The sequence below is a fragment of the Branchiostoma floridae genome, chromosome 8, assembly GCF_000003815.2.
Source record: "Branchiostoma floridae strain S238N-H82 chromosome 8, Bfl_VNyyK, whole genome shotgun sequence".
Lineage (NCBI taxonomy): Eukaryota > Metazoa > Chordata > Leptocardii > Amphioxiformes > Branchiostomatidae > Branchiostoma > Branchiostoma floridae.
The window spans coordinates 3,992,128-4,008,751 of NC_049986.1; the positions used below are offsets into that span (position 1 = coordinate 3,992,128).

A 16,624-nucleotide genomic window follows, 5' to 3' on the forward strand; every position below is an offset into this window, starting at 1 on the left:
AAACACCCCAATCAGTGGGTTCGTGTGGCGTAACGGTAGAGTGTTCGGCTCAGATCCAAGAGGTACCAAGTTCGAATCCTGTCATGTCACCGATCTTGTGATAGCATGACCTTCCTCGCTTACCGTGGTATAAAAATGGTTGCCTGACTTATGTTGGTGAGGTATAAAGCGTCGTCTGAAGGAGTGGGTTAGGCTCCGCCTCTAAATACCGTGCCCAAGACACAGTGGACCTTCAGATTTGACCCGTTGCCAAAGAAGAATGCAGAGAAATAACAAAGACTGACCAGTAGTCCGTGAGTGCCATGGATGGTCAAACAGCGGGAGAAGCAGTGGTGGATGGACAGTTCCCGGACGTACGTTGGGCGGCTGTAGCCGCCGACCTCGTCCACGTCTCCGGCCATGTGAAAGTGGACAGGGTAGCTCCCCAACACCTGCTGACCCATGCGGGTGAACTCGATACCGGACAGATGCACGTTCTTGTAACCTTGCAGAATCTGAAGTTTATGAGAACAGGAAAGTAGCAGGACAAGGAATAGCAGACGTCTGTGAAATATGACATGTTTGTCATAGCAAAACCTGTTTTATTTAAAGTGTTTTGGTGAATTTTTTGTTTATCACTAGTTGTGAATTTCTCGCTCGTTTTGTCTATGCATTTTCTAACTGCATCTCGGAAGGTAAAAGACATGCGTACAGTCGCATAACGAAGACAGGGAATGCCACAGCCGGTTGTAGCCCATTCTGGGACCTTTCTGGACCTTTCACCTAACTTTCTGTAAGTGTCCTCAACGAGCATAGCAACTCTCTACCAGGACCCATAATGCCATCCTTCTCATCTTGTCAGTCTCTGTACCCCCCCCCCCCCCCCTCCTTTCCCACGTCCTGGCCTTTGCGATATTCAAATAGCCAGACACCAATACAAACACAAATACAGGTGTAACAAGTGTAGTTTGACATACAGAATAACTAGTCATTCTGATTCAAAATGTACCTTGAGATGTCCTCCGTACGTGTCGTAGCTGAAGTACTGACAGAAGTTGTCACCATAGCAGCTGTCCTCCACCTCCCCCTGGAACTTGATGTTCCTCGTCAGCAGTCCAACTTCACCTCGCAAGTCTACGTCATCCGAGATCTCGCCGAAGTGGGTGTAACGAGCTTGTCCTACCAAGTCGAAAAAAATCCAATTTTCAGAGACGTCATGGGGTACATGCATATACGAGGGGTGATCGACCAAGAAGTATTTTGCATAACTTAAATCACAGATATATAGACCCTTTGATCAATACCCACCAAATTACGAGTCAATACTTTCTAGTCGACGTCCTTTTGAAATCAGTAAACAAGTGGCAAAATTAGAGTGCGGGTCGTGTTGCTCATGCCATGAAATCTTCGAACTCCCTTCGTATTTCAACTGCAAAGAAGTGTGTAGCTAACTTTCAGCGGGCATGAAGTTGACAAGCACGCCTCAGGTTGCAGCTTAATTGCCTTTTTTTCTCTCACCTTATGACACTGGTGTGGCGTCGCCAAAAAACTTATCATGATGATCTGATGTCGCCAAAAAACTTATCATGATGATCTGATTTTGATAAACATTAATAGTTATGTGCCATATTTCTAACTTATTGATCACCTCTTACACAACAGTGGGGCAAATGATTGGGTTTCGACATATTTGTAAACATTTTGTATAGAATGAAGATTTTCCTTTTACACAACCATTGCTCTACATGTATATCCACCGACGTTGAGGTGACCGTCTGTCACATTCCTCAGGGCAATTCTGACTGGTTCACATTGTACTGCAGCTATAGATGTCGCTGCTAACAGGTGCGGTTAGAAACGTACATTATGTACAGTGCCTGAAGTACAATGATAATTGCCACGATGAAAGAGACAGATGGACAGAATTTCCCTAAGGAATGTGACTTCAGGCACAGAAAAGTTGAAATAAAGGAAGAGTTGTAAAAAAGGGTATCTAGATTTATATTATTTATACATGGCGAGCCTTACCGCTGATTTTCACTTGATGACTGGAGCACTCCTGGCACGGCAGCAGCTGGAACTCCTCTGCCTGCTCCATGTTGTAGTCCGTGCTGGCTAGCACGATGTGGTCACCGGGCTGCCAGGAACTGACGTCATCCTTCAGGTTGATGACGTAATCACCACCTCCGGCACGGTTGACCGAAAACGTACAACGGGATCTTCCTGTGTTAAACATCAATTATATAAGCCTATAGGTTATTTGCAATAGTTGATGATTTCAAATATCATAGTGACGCTGTATACCTGCAAATATCATACGGATAATCAAATATACTAGATTGCTTATTCCATGTTGATTCAGTTACTAGTATATGGATTACATCCTCTGGGAATCACAAAGTTGATTCGGCCAAAAAATATTGCCTTGATTGCCTTTGGTACACCGATCAATAGAGTCTTGTTGCTGGGGCTAGGATTGATAGGTGTTACTCAGAGAATTATCAAAGGAACATCCTGTCAGTAGTGCCAAACATTATTTGATAGCATAAATTATATCACCATACCTGATAGAGTATTACGTTACAGGACACAGTGGACTACTGTTACGAGTATTATTTCTATCAGGATGGCCGTTGGTCATCATATATCTACAATCATATTCCTTGTTTCATTTCAGCATTGATATGAGTAGTTCTTACCTCCCAGCCATTCACTTGTGGCAGTGACGTCATAGGAGCCGAAGAAGGCATCAAAGGTAGCCGTGATGGAGGCTCTGCCGGTAGTCTGTGTGTCTAAGATAAAATACAGAGCAAAAATCATCAGTGTGCATGGGTTAAAGATTTCTTCAAGACAGGCGAGAGTCAACACGTGGCTGACGCTTCGATGGACTGTATGTCATCAATCTCAGGGTAATAATAGTTATACTTCGGATTGCAGCTAGGTGTCGCTGCTACACTGTGGCCCCGAACGTGACTCATCTTGTATCCTCCCCTAAAACGGGCCTTTGTCATGGATGACAGTGTGACTTCTGGCTACAAATATTTATGGAAATGTCATTACAATGTTAAAAAGTACAAAGCTTCAAACCAAGAATAAGAATATTCTGATCTAACATAGTACTCACCGACGTAAGGGATTCTCTGCTCAACCGCAGCACTGGGGTCTCCCTTCACACCCACAAACACCCATGGGTTCCTAAAGTGTCATGTTGCATAGTAAGTAGTTATTAAATTTTTGTTTGTAATTGCATTTTCCTACATAATACGTTATCGTATTTTTACAAGGACAATGTTGCCCCACTCTCAGTAAGTAGCTTGTTTTAAAAGTGCCACATGCAACGGACAGACAAAAGGTAATGATAGCCCCATAGTTATTTGAGGCCTTAAGGGCAGTGTGGTGTTATCCACTGTGTCCATGACAGGGAGGAGCCCTTAATCGTGATTCAGTACTTGAAGCCCCATCATCATTTAGTTATTTTCAATCATTATGCATCAAATGATGTACAGTTTTAATGTTTTTTTTCTTAAACTTCGTATATGCACAGCCGTTTACTGATCGTAGCCTTCTTCTTCTTCTTCTTCCCGTTGATGCCCACAATCTACACATTACAGTTACACATTACCTGAATGACAACGCGTCCACCTCGATACTTCCCAATTCCCGTATTTTCTGCCGAGTGGTTGCCTTCAGTTGTCCGCTGGCTGATTCGTATACTTGCAATGCGACGATTTTTCCCGACGGTATTTGGTCGATGAAAGACGCCAATCTTCGGCTGCTGCTTTCGTCTGCTTGAGTGTCGAAGCGTTGCCAGTCCACCACAGCAGCTGATGTTTCGTCGATGACATGCACGTGAATCCCTCTTCCACCACTCCCAGCAGTGGAATCCCAACCATAGCTTCCCTGACAAAGTAGAAACGTGATCTCAATTTCATAATATTGGAAATTTATTGAAGTATTCCACAAAAACAAGTCTTGTATTCAACCGACGTTTTGGTAAACATCTGTCACATTCCTTAGGGCGATTCTCACTGATTCGCGTCGCACTGCAGCGCAGGTGTCGCTGCTTACAGATGCCATCCCAAATGTGAAGTATTTACGTAAATACAAAGAGAGCTAATATGGTATTTTCAAAGCTGTCCCAAACATGATGAGGTGTATCTGGCACAGGATTTTACATGTACTTGTTGCACTTTTATTATGGTAACATGCAGGTACATAACACACCTTTTATTATTTTGGACCGCATTGTAAATGCCGTACATTTACAATGCGGTCCAAAACATTAAAAGGTGTGTGTTATGTACTTGTATATTACAATAATAAAAGTGCAACAAGTACATGTAAAATTCTGTGTAAGATACACCTCATCATGTTAAGATTGAATGCAATGTAAAGCAGTCAGAATTCCCTGAGGAAGGTGACAGACGTTCAACAAAGCGTTGCTTGAATAAAATACTTGGTTTTGTATAAAAGGTTTGTTGTTCAATGACCAGTTCAAACCAGTTCAGCTCGCTGAAGACCGAACCTTCCACTGGCCGTACTAGAGAAAACAGATGCTCTGTATAGCATTTGTAAATTCATTGTACTGGTAAACCTTCCCAAGCTCTTTTCGACAAGTACAATGAACAGTGGGCACGTTGTCAACGTGATCGCTTTAAGGCGTACGCCCGAAGACCGTGGATATCCATGATGCGACAGGGGTATTAGGACTGGCCACACTCCACTTGTAGGGTGAGCGGGGTAGCTACAAAGGCGCACACATTCACTTGTCAACTTACCTTAGGAAGGCCCCCTGCCGGAACTGTCTGTGTGAGCTGTGTCCATGCCAGCTTGTGTTGCCCGTGGATCTCCAGCGTTCCACCTCTCTTGACTAGGAACTGTTTGCTGTTCTTCTGGTCGTCCTTGCGGCCGTACAGGGACACCGTGGCCTTCCCCTGATACGGACAGGTCTCGCTACCGATGTGGAACTCGCCACGGCCTGGATCGCTGCCCACTATGATCTCTCGAGACCTCAGGACTATTTCTTCATCGCTTGTCGGACCCAAGTCAGCGAATACAATTCTTCCTGTTTAGAAATAGAAAATCGGTGATACATACGTCGATGAAAGTTAGACACCCAGGTAATAATATACGCCAATGCAAAAACTTAGGCAAATGGATATGATTTTGGCAATGGTCTGACGTTTGAGACAGCACGCATGGTCACTACCTTTAATCGGTGATACACAGATCATAGAATGCTTAGCATTTTCATACTGAAATATCAAGACTTAGTTTTTAAGTGGCGTCACTGAATATAAAATAACAGCCTTACATTCCAGGTCATCATGAGGATTTTTAGGTGATATTTGTAATAAGTCTGAATTATTTTGAATAAAAGAATATGTAAGCCACAATAATTAGATTGTTTTCAAAAAATGACTAAGAAAATATCCATCTATTGGAATTCCTTTGAATATATCAGCACCATTTTGAAAGTAACTGTACAAAAATATCTTTATTTTGAATAATCCAATCGCCGAATACATGGCAGCGCCGTAGTGCGCTGAATTACATATTCAGGAAATTGAACTATAAACACAAATACATTAAAACTTAACATAGTATAGTAATGAAAAGTATAGTGACAAGACTAAACATTAACACCGTAAGACAATACAGATAAGCTATTACTGCAGAGTAATACTAACTAAAATAGCTATTACTGCAGAGTAGTAGTTGACAATGGTGATGGAGGATTTCAACTCGTGGTCAACTCGAATGTTTGTTAAGAAGGGCTGCAAAATATGGAACTGGGCTCATTCTATAACGATTTGTTTTGGCAAGAGGAATATCAAGTTGATTTGCTCCCTTCAGGTATCTTGTATGAACTTGAGAACGGGTAGGAGGCAACCAATGCCGGGGAGAATTGAGTAGCGACTTTGCGAATTTTAGGCTAAGGGTTTCTCTTCTTTCCTCAAGGCACGGCATATCTAATTGGGTAAGTGTGCTGTTGTAACACACATACTGGGAGCCAAGAATTATTCTAAGTGCTCGCATCTGTATACGTTCAATCTTCATCACTTGTTGTGTTGTGATATTTGAGTTCAAGACTGGAGCTACATTTTAGTTTCTTTAGCCAGAAAAGTCGTGAGCTGGCCTTTTTAGTTATAACATGTACATATTTGTCCCATCTTAGATTACTAAATAACCCAAGGCCTAGAATACAAGCAGTTTCCGTATACTTAAGTGACTTTTCGGCAAGTAAGATCTTAGGGGGTGGAGGGCAGTTTCTCATGAATGAAAAGGTCAGGAGCATACATTTCTCGCTATTTAAAATCATGTCATTTCTAGTCTCCCAGGTATTGCGTTGGTCACGTGTGGATTGGATTAGGCACGCTTCGTAATAAAGTCGACTCTCGCACACAGACAAGTCATCAACATATTTGCATCGGTTTAAGATATCGTCTTTCAGAGCGTCATTAAGAGTACACACGACAAAAAACAATTGAAATTTTCCTCCCTGAAGTTGGGAGTATGCCAAAGCCATTGTGCTAAAAAGTTTCTTACCTACCAGTTATAAAACCAAGTCATAGAAACACATCTATCCAACAATCCCCAGTGCCAAAATTACCTGCTGATTTCTTCAGTTACAATCAAGCTTCCACCTGTTTAAGGTTTGAGACCAGTTAGGCTGGCTAAAGTGGAATAACTTATGTCTAATTATATAGACATGCTCATGCAACCGTTTTCTTTCTTTTTATTACCCACTTACGAGAAATACACGAATGAGACCCTAATTTAGACTCTATTTTATTTTTGTATCTATTCAGCTCAACGATTAGTCTGGTTGACACAAGGGCTTACCTCCATTTCTGACTTCCAGTGAGAAAAAAGTTGCGGATGATTGGAGCAGGTAGTTCTCCCCTCTACCCACAACCACCTGCGCGGTGGGGTCATGCCCAGGGTTCCATGGGGTCAAGGTGGGGTCAGCATCCGGGCATCCTGGTAAAACAAATATCGTCATTGTTCAGTTACTTATAACACCAAAGGTACACAAATACAGCAGTCCTTGATACATATTACATTCCATCTCGATTAGTATTATTCAATAAACACCGCCATTTGTAAGAAATTAGACACCCTTATGATGTAATTGGACATTATCATATTATTACCTTTGTCTGCTCTTGTCCGCTTCAGGCAACTTTTCTTTTCAGGCAACTTTTCCCAATCTACACAGTTTTTACCGATATCTTTGGAGATGTCGGGAGGGATCTAGAACGTAGGGGGCCGGACACCCATGGCGCTTGCAGTCATACACTCGCTTTACACTACGTTTTTCTGAGACGTCTTGGCCAAGACCGTCTCAAGACCGTCTCAGCCAAGACGTCTCAGCCACAGTGTAAAGAGAGTTTTATGGGTCTCAAGACCAGATTACTGCTGTGCGTCTTGAGACCACATCTGATGTGGTCTCAAGACGCTCAGCGGGAGTGCCAAGACGCACAGCAGGAGTGCCAAGACCCATTTTTTACTGTGTAAAGAGAACGGTCTCAGAAAATTCGTCTCAGAGCCTGTTCAGAGCCAACTTTGAGCAGTATTTGTAGGTCAAAGGGTATATATCATTGAGCCTACCAAGTGCGATCTCTACAGCATTTTGGATCTGTGTTTACTATGAGGTTGTTTTTCATTATGAATTTTTCTTTCTTATTTTCGACACCTTTTTTTACCTCTTTGAACAGGGACAGTTTTTTTCTGATAGTAGTTGGAGTCCACTACAATCCAACTTTTCATATTTCCCCTGTATTTGTGGAAAAACTGCCTACTTATTACGGAGGAAAGTGTGTGGTTAAATGCAGAGACACAGAATAATGCCTGCAAGCCTGCTCTGCAGGGAGTCCAAGACAGCTTGTCACAGCGTTTGTAAAGAGAACTGTTAAAGGTCTTGGCTGAGACGGTCTTGCCCAAGACGTCTCAGGAAAACGTAGTGTAAAGCGAGTGATAAACATATAGCGCGATTTTTCAAATGGCGTTATATGCTAATGAGCCTTCCCGAAGTCGGGAAGCATCTACACGCGCGCAGAGCTGTCGGGGACGCCTGCTAAGCTATCGGGGACCCCTGCTAAGCTATCGTACGAATGGTCCGGACCTTTCGGGATAAATTTTCCCGATATCGTAATGGCGATATAGTAGTTCCATCTAGACGATGAAAAAAAGCTCGGCGAGAGGCTGTAGGCTCGCCGCTATCGGGAAAAACTGTGTGTAGATCGTGCCTAAGCCAAAAAAAAACTTTCCCTCAAAGCACGTAAAGCTGTCTTCAGTATAAAATCTCTCATCCGCTCTTCGATCTCTATAAAGACTTTATTACAAATGTTTTGATACATGTATTACAAACTTATCATGCTATATGGTAGCGAAATTTGGAGTAAAGACCACTTGCAGAATAATTGTCCAGTTGAAGTGCTTCACAACCATTTTTGCAAAAGTATTCTAGGATTTCACAGAAACGCCAGCAACATGACATGTAAAGCTGATTTCCATTAGATGTTGATGTTTCAGTTAGGATAGTTAAGTATTGGTATCAAATACTTATTGTAGTTGAATGTGAATAGGAACTGTTGTATCTTAGTACAATTGACAGCATAGGCATTTTAAAAGTAGACGTAAAGCACCATATTCTGTATATTGGGAAAGGATCATGCTTTTTGGTAGTTGATACATGTAGTGCAAAGCTACAATTGTGCCACAGTCCCCATTTCACCCATCCTCCTACGCAGGGACATCCAACGGTGCGGCGGCACCGCCTGTCTGGATGTACCCTGCTTTCTCAACCGTCACACTTAGTTACTGTGGGCGTCGGCAGAAACCAGCTGTCAACCAATCAGAAAAGAGACCTTTCAATTTTTAAAAGGAATCTCGCATATACAAGTATAAGGGTAAGCTCATGAACTAGGCAATAAGAACTAAGGATGACGTTTGAGAAAGCAGGGTATATCCAGACAGGCGGTTTTGCTGTTGGATGTCCCTGCGTAGGAGGATGCGTTTCACATAAGCCCACCGTGTTCCCCTCTCTCAATTTGAGTTAGGTAGATCTTTGCACGAAGCTTTATAATGCGCGCTTGACCAAAATACGACATTTTCTAATTGTATTCAACAGCAACAAATATCGTTAAGACAGAAAAATTACTTCTATCTTCTTAGTTCAGGAATATGAGAAATAAAGTACTTCAAGTGATAGCTGTCACTTTGGACATTGCGATCATTTAAGAACACTTTTTTTTGTTTATTAAGAAACCTTTTAGCCCTTACGGGCTAATCTTACAAGGTTCAATCAACATGAATCAACATGACAATCAACATGAATACATACATTTTTAGAAATACAACAATCACAAAGTATTTACAATAGAGCACAGTGTCTAGAGGTCAGAGGTCTAGATGACAATGTTTGAGATGGCTTGTTTAAAACTGGACAGTGTATACAGTGACTTAATGTTAGATGGCAATGAGTTCCAGAGCATAATTGCTTGGTACAGGAAGGTACGTTTTCCACTGTTTGTTTTAGGTTTGGGTAGTCTGAAGTTGTTGGATACAGAAAATCTAGTATTATACATGTGGGATGAATTAACTGGTATGAAGGAATTGTACACATTTTGTGGTTCGTGGCTAGTGAGGATTTTAAAGAACATAATCAGAGTACTTAAAGAGAATCTTTTTCTCACTGTAGGCCAACCAAGCTCAAGATGCATCCGCCTAACAGATGTGTCCGATGTACATTTTAATAACAGTCTACACGCTCTATTTTGTACTATCTGCATTTTTCTCACAATCGAATCTGACATGCTGGCTAGCAATGGTGAACAATATTGTACTACTGATAGCACCAGGGCTGCACATCACACGTCTTAATTGAAAAATTTCTTTCATTCTTGTTGAAAACACATATAATTGCGGTGTCATGCAATTTAAAAGGCACGAGGTGACCCTTATCCATGCACGGGACCGTATTGAGTATAGATGTTTGCCTTGAAGTTAGCAAATACCATTATCTGTCTTTCGTCCATACAATGACGTAATTCTATTTAGTAAAAAGCTACAGGCAAACTGTGTACAGGCATATTTAAACTCTGTGCAAAAGTCATGCGAGTCACAACGCAGCTGCTTTGATTCCCACTCATTTGTTTAACATTTCGATAAAACTTATTCCAACGTCGCTGTTACCGTTGCCGAAGCTGCACAAGAAGGAGCTAGAACACCATCTTGAAAACTTTATTTGAAATAACATCTTGCAGACGTACGTTTGTCTGAATTGTGTTGTCATTCACATACACTCCTCCGGGGGGAATTGCACTGAAAGTTAAGCCTGCCTAATTGAAAAGAATCCATATCAAAAATCTAGTCTGTGTAACACAAACTCCGCTGTCCAGGGCTCTAACTGGCCCCTCCCCGCGGAGTTTGTGCTCCACTAGCTATAACCTGGGGGAACTGTTGTAGAAAATACCAACACCAATGGCAAGCCAGGATTTTGGTCAAGCCCCCATTACCGTGGAAACCAGTATATTAGCATGTCTCCACCACCCAGAGGGTGGGCGGGCTAGTTGCCTCTCCCATTGTCTGTGCCGGGCTGTGGTTCTCTGTGTGAAGGACCCATGGGAGCAGAGGCATGTTTGTGTTTAATAGGAAAACAACGTCTTGTGCCAGTTGTGGGGATTTCAAGAAACTTGAAGGAATCTTGGAGCGCAGACTTTCCTGGAACTATTATTTTGCCTGGTGGTGAGATTTTATGTGGCCAGCAACGAAAGCTTGGCATAAAGTACATTTTTTTAAAATCTATATAGGCAGAGAACTGCAGAAAAACAGTTGGTTCACAAAAATGCGCCATGTTGTTGTGACAGTTGAAGCCTGTCAACCTCCTTGGTCAAACTTCTCAGAACCATGATATGTCCCTCCTATAATGATTGGCACATCAAAAGTTATGCCACAGGCACATCTACCTAAATGAATGCTATTCTATGTATTGAAGGGTAATTTTCACATTAGTTCTTCGGTGTAGCGGTTGTTAAAAAAAGACATCATTTTATAATAGTAGAACTCTGTTCCCACCATCAGTACAAGTGGCACAGATCAGAGAGATCAACTACAGATAAGAGGTGTGATGCTGTCAATCACCACATAGCAACCCACCCCAGTCCATAGCAACCAAAAGCCAGGATCTGGTGGGCTCCCTGCAATTACATACATTATCCATATATGGAAAACCCAGTTCCCTTGACTAAGGGCTATTCTCTATCAAGCTGATAGTGGGCCGGCGGATGTTTGGCGGGCTGCTATAAGCGAGATTTAACCAGGCTATCAAAAATCGTGCTTACAAGCGATCGTCTGAAATATCGAAGACCTTTAGACATAGACTAAAAAGACATCTTCAAGCCTATAAGGAATCACAAACCTATTGCAACGCTATAGATATCTTACAAAATGACCTGTTTACGAACGTTTCCATATTGTCTGAGAGCCTACAATGTTTTCCCTCGTTCCAAACGATATTGTACCGGTGTCGAGGGCTGTGGTAAATTAATGTGTAAACGTGGGGCATTTGGCCCAGACCACAGAGGTCCTGGGTTCAAAACCTATCATGCTACCTGTCTTGTGCATTTGCTCTTGGGAAAGGCACTAAACACAACGTCCCTTACTCCATCCAAGTGTGGAAAGTGGGCACATGACTTTCACTGAAAAGGTACGAGGCGGTGGAAGAATTTCTACCGGCAGGATGTATGAACTCTACCGCTGAAACGTGTGCTGTGAAGGGTTGGGCCCCGCCTTCCAATACTGTACCCTACACACAGTGGATAACATCCCACTGCCCCTACGGCCCCACTATGGGACTACCTTTTACCTTTAATGAGAAAACAGTCATTGTTCTTTGTACACAAATATATTAAGTAATGAATGTTTAGGAGAACGTGAGAAAAATCTCCTGTCCTTACCGTAGTCCTTTGATAGAACTGAAGCCAGAAGGCAAAGAAGTACCACTGCAGCCGTGAAGCTCGACATCTCAAGCCAAGTGTACTACACGTTTCTCAGACTCAGCTGTGTACACAGCATATCAGATAAATACACATGGCCATTCGATTAGATTATATGGAAGGCATCTACGAAAGCATCAATTTGCGTCCGTTTTCGAAAAATTAGACTAAAGTACAAATCGTGCAAAGCAGCTGCTAAATAAGAACAAATATGCCGTGAATTGCAAAAAAATAGATACAGGAAAGCAGGTAGGTAACAATGTCACTGAAGTCAAAGACGAAGATGTGGAATATCAATATATTGTTGTTCTGTACTCCATACACTGTTTAATCATTTGTTCCGTCTTCCTGACCACCCAGAATTCATAATGCAGCCAACTTTATTGGAAGGGTCAAACCTTTTCATTGCACGCCCACATCATCTTTGGCCTTCCCAGAGGATGCCATCCATATAGTTGAATAAACATGGCCTTATTTGAAAAAGGAAGAGGCGTGCCCCATACGGAAGCAACGGTGGGGTCAGTATATTTACTGTATTCGCACTGACGAGGGGTGATCAATAGGTTCAAGGCCTCACCAAGAAATAACAGAGCCAAAATAAAATTTCCGGCCATAGTTAAAAGCATAATCCTCCTTAGAATCAAATTATAATGATCTTTACTTTACTGGCGACAACAAGTAATGTTAGGTGAGAGCGGGAGGGGGGGGGGGGTCTGTTACACGTGTTATATCTATTGAAGACCAGTTATTGAAAACAATGTAATTATACAATTTCCTCATTAATTATGCAAATTTAGCCCTCATTTATGTAACATGTACATCATTAAGAAAATCTTTGCCTAAGCTACCTGCATGACTAAAATGACAGCAATCGGTCATTCCTCTCTGCAGTTATCCTCTTTGGAATGTCAGAAAGACACAAACGCCCCTGCAGTTCCAAAATTAAATGTTAGGGTGCTGAAACTTACTCCACTTTGTCATGACGCTGAAAGTTATCTAGCATTAAAATGCCAAAAGTATATCATGTCCGGGACAAGAGATATATTGCAAAAACTGCCATGATAGAACATTCTCATTAATTATGCAAATGTACTCCTATTTTGCATAATTAGTTTTTCATTTTGTACAACATTGTCTAAGGTACCTAGTACAAACTGAAAATCATGAAAATCCATTGTTCCCTTCTTAATTTATCCTCTTCAGATTTTTTTCTTTTTCACAAAAATACCCCAGGTATCCCAAAACTAACCGCTAGGGTCCAAAACTCATGTCACTTCTTCCAAAGCACAAGAGCTATCTAATACCTAAAAATCGTGCCCATACCTTGTTCAGAACGCGAGATAGCAAAACGTACCGGAAGTTGCGCTGCAGTACCAAGAAAAGCTGTAGGGACCCCGAAATCTAATCATTTTCACCTTTTATCACACCTCACATGTACACCAAGTATCAAACCAATCCAACCAGCCGTTCTTGAGTTATCTTGTTGACAAATACACACACACAAAAGCAGGGTAAAACATAACCTTCTTGAAATTTCACGGAGGCAAATATACACAAATAATGCCCTTGACTATGCTCTACGTCTTGTGTACTTTGGTGTCTTTTATATCATTTTTTTTTTCGTTCCCGGAAGCTATGTAGCAAGTCTCATAACATGCCATGATGATATTGGAAATGACAACAAAAAAACTTGCAGAACAAATGCTCGCTAAATAGTTAAAAAGTTTACGTAAGTCTGAGCGAATTCCGGAAGGAGAGGTCGCGCTTTGGAGGCTACATGTAATACTATTACAAACCAGTTAAACTAACGCAACCCTCCCCTAACCCCCCCCCCCCCGCCCAAAAAGCCCTAAACTAAACTCGAACACTAACCCTAGCCCCATCCCAAGCCTATCTTTTCTCACACGCATAACCTCTCAGAGCAGAAATCTAACGGAGTAGAAATTTGAAACGACACCTGAGACACATGTATGAAGAGCTAGTGTCTAAATGTTTACCTAAAATGTAAATCCGCCAAGTCAAGACCTTTAAGTCAATAGATAGATCAAACAAGCCAACCGCTGAGAAGAGAAAAATGCCCTGTACTTTGAACTCTCCATGAATTCCTTTATTTAATACATAGGGGAGTATTTCTTCTTCTTCTTGCTGAACTCAGGCCATGAGCGGGATCTTGGTGTAGATCTGCGCTAGTCCCTGAGTAGACGGCAGGTTGACTTGTTGGATCCAGGTCGGCCAAACAGTGCCCTTGAAACCAACCATGGCGAAATTGCCTGCAACAAAAGACATTGTACATTATAAAAAATTCCAAAATCAAAATAAGAAAGTGCGTGAAAAAAAAAACAATTTTATTATTTTTTGTATATCATAAATTATAGAAAAAAAGCCCTTTTTTCAACGTTTCAGCACTTCAGGTATATCATTTGCCTTTCTAAGACAGTGCAATTCAAATAATCCCGAGTCACTAGCAAATTTTTCTGGAAGCCTTCTTTAAAACTATCCAGAGAAGACCCCCTACTGTCCTTGGTGATAACAAATTCCACTCTACGGTAGTTCTGGGAAAGTATGAATTTTTTAACACACCAATCCTAGCTATAGGTTGGTAACTCTGGTATTTGAATTCATTATCATAAAAATGATAATCCCCGAGCAGAATAAGAATGATTTAGCTCTATATATGTCATTGAGCGACATACAGCACCATACAGTGGCAGTCCACTTAGGTTAAATTAGGCTCTCTCGAACTATATTGTTCCTGTAGCGACTCCATGGGTGGGTGTTTCCATTTATGAAAGTTTGTTGTCGTTTAAAGGTCAGCAATTCTATTCTTCTTAACTTCCCAAGTACTCAATGATTAGGGTATAAGCAATTGCTGAAAACCATGTGCCTGGCATAGCTAGAAAAAATGATTACGAAATAATTTTACGGGTTATACAACGGGATATTTGATATCTTATTAAACATTTGCCTCCTTGGTATGCTTATTTCCCCGCATTTGTGCCGAAAATAGTCACGATGAAGGATGTTTCCATTCGTACAGGGAATGCACGAGTAAGATCTGCAGATGGGTAGGGAGTGTCATATTGCTTTACAAAACACACATTCACCAAGAGGGAAATCCTGTAAAAAAATGTCGGGTGATAGTGTACAGTTGGAACATGATGCCCCCTTCTGAAGGTTAATGTCATGTTTATCATATTGCGACGACATTAATTTTCACCTGGGAATAAAATCATCAACCACACGTACCTCTATATTCTGTCTGAACAGGTTCCTGAGCTCCGATCTCCTTTAAAGCGGTCAGACACTCATTGGCATACCGACTGGATGAGTCACGTGTGGCAACAAGGACGATGGAGCTGCAGAATGGCAGTACGTTCACACATATGGCAGCCAATGATTGTGTAGTCATTGGCTGCCATATGTGTCACTCAAAACTCTGACACACATCATTGCTCTTTACATACCTTCAGATTGCACCGTCAACTTTTAAAAATTATTTTGGAGATACACAAATACTCAATTACACAGGTATTCAATTACAAAAAAGTGTGGTACTCAAGTTAATAACTTAATAATGAGCCACATAGCAGCATGTTGTAATTTGTTTCCCCAACCTTAGTTCTAGGTCCCATTTACAAACCGGGCCCCGGCCGGGACGTTTGCGGGAGCAAAAAATAAAAATGCTTATCAAGGAATATACACAATTACAAATTATGCTATTGACTGTTTTTTATGTTCTGTCTTTTGTTGCCTTTTATATCATATTTTTCGTTTCCGAAAGCTACCCTGCCGGGCCCCGGGTTGCGAATTGGGACCTAAGCCTAAGTCATTTACCCCTGTTACAGTGAAGAAAGTCGTGTCTTTCCCAAGCCCACATCTACGAAATCGGTAGCCTGTCATCGGATTCTAACCCAGTGACTCACGGTTCTCGGCCAATCACTCCAACAGTTACGCCAACACGACGCCATAAGCTGCACACTTAAGTTGCACTACTTTGAATTGTATTTTTTGAATTCCTGACAAACGTTGACCTTTATCCAGTGACCAAACAAACTCCATATGTCCAAACAACTTTAGTGTTTAAGTAGTAAAAGAACTGAAGAAAAATTGCCAGATGTACATAAATCTATCATCACTTACTTGTTTGGGATGTCGCTTCGTATGAATGCTGCCATAACGGCATCAGCCTCTGGTTGGCCGTGCGTGTCGAACGTCATTTGATGCGTCACCGAACCATTCATAGCGTCAACGGCGATGATCCTAAAGCCTCGGTAACGATCATCGTACCTCACTCCGTCTACCTGTGCACTCCGTCTACCTGTGCAAGTAAAGATACATCACGTAGTTGCCCCCTGGTATAGGAAGTATGTCAATAAAGAGTGGCCTAGCATTTTTTCAGAGCTTTCAACGAATTTCATCGATAGAAATAATGCATAATAAACAGGCACTTAGGTAGGCAGGCAATAATGCATAGAGGAAGTGTGTAGGGTTTTACAATAAATGTATACGTACCTCGATAAAAGGTCTGTTGCCCAACTCCATTTCCTCCTTTCCGGCAGCTTGGATTGTCACTTCAAGAAACTTCAGGTTGTCATCATGGATGATTGGTTCCTGTATGATAGTGGATATTCAAGTCCGTTACA

General features: G+C 41.6%; 2 protein-coding genes across 2 annotated transcripts in view; both read right to left on the reverse strand.

Moving 5' to 3' along the window:
- LOC118421464 (cell surface hyaluronidase-like) overlaps window positions 1-12,113 on the reverse strand; it is a 26,776-nt gene extending 14,663 nt beyond the window's left edge. The window contains exons 1-9 of the mRNA XM_035828764.1: window positions 11,943-12,113; window positions 6,826-6,963; window positions 4,758-5,044; window positions 3,602-3,879; window positions 3,104-3,174; window positions 2,679-2,771; window positions 2,008-2,202; window positions 989-1,158; window positions 285-494 (exon numbers count right to left, since the gene is read on the reverse strand). Of these exons, the coding sequence (XP_035684657.1) occupies window positions 285-494; window positions 989-1,158; window positions 2,008-2,202; window positions 2,679-2,771; window positions 3,104-3,174; window positions 3,602-3,879; window positions 4,758-5,044; window positions 6,826-6,963; window positions 11,943-12,009 (1,509 nt within the window). The 5' untranslated portion in view covers window positions 12,010-12,113. The remainder of the gene's footprint in view (window positions 1-284; window positions 495-988; window positions 1,159-2,007; window positions 2,203-2,678; window positions 2,772-3,103; window positions 3,175-3,601; window positions 3,880-4,757; window positions 5,045-6,825; window positions 6,964-11,942) is intronic.
- Window positions 12,114-13,903: 1,790 nt separating this feature from the next.
- Window positions 13,904-16,624, reverse strand: LOC118421465. Its single transcript, XM_035828766.1, has 4 exons — window positions 16,494-16,624; window positions 16,122-16,282; window positions 15,228-15,337; window positions 13,904-14,251 (listed from the first exon to the last, which is right to left on the reverse strand). Exons 1-4 carry the CDS (start codon window positions 16,521-16,523, stop codon window positions 14,133-14,135), a joined length of 420 nt encoding a protein of 139 aa, XP_035684659.1. The 5' UTR covers window positions 16,524-16,624; the 3' UTR covers window positions 13,904-14,132.

Coding starts and splice junctions, on each gene's coding strand:
- LOC118421465 (XM_035828766.1), bottom strand. CDS start 16,523: ATGGAGTTGGGCAACAGACCTTTTATCGAG. Junction 16,283..16,493: donor GCAACAGACCTTTTATCGAG/GTACGTATACAT, acceptor CGGAGTGCACAG/GTAGACGGAGTGAGGTACGA. Junction 14,252..15,227: donor TGTTCAGACAGAATATAGAG/GTACGTGTGGTT, acceptor CTTTTGTTGCAG/GCAATTTCGCCATGGTTGGT.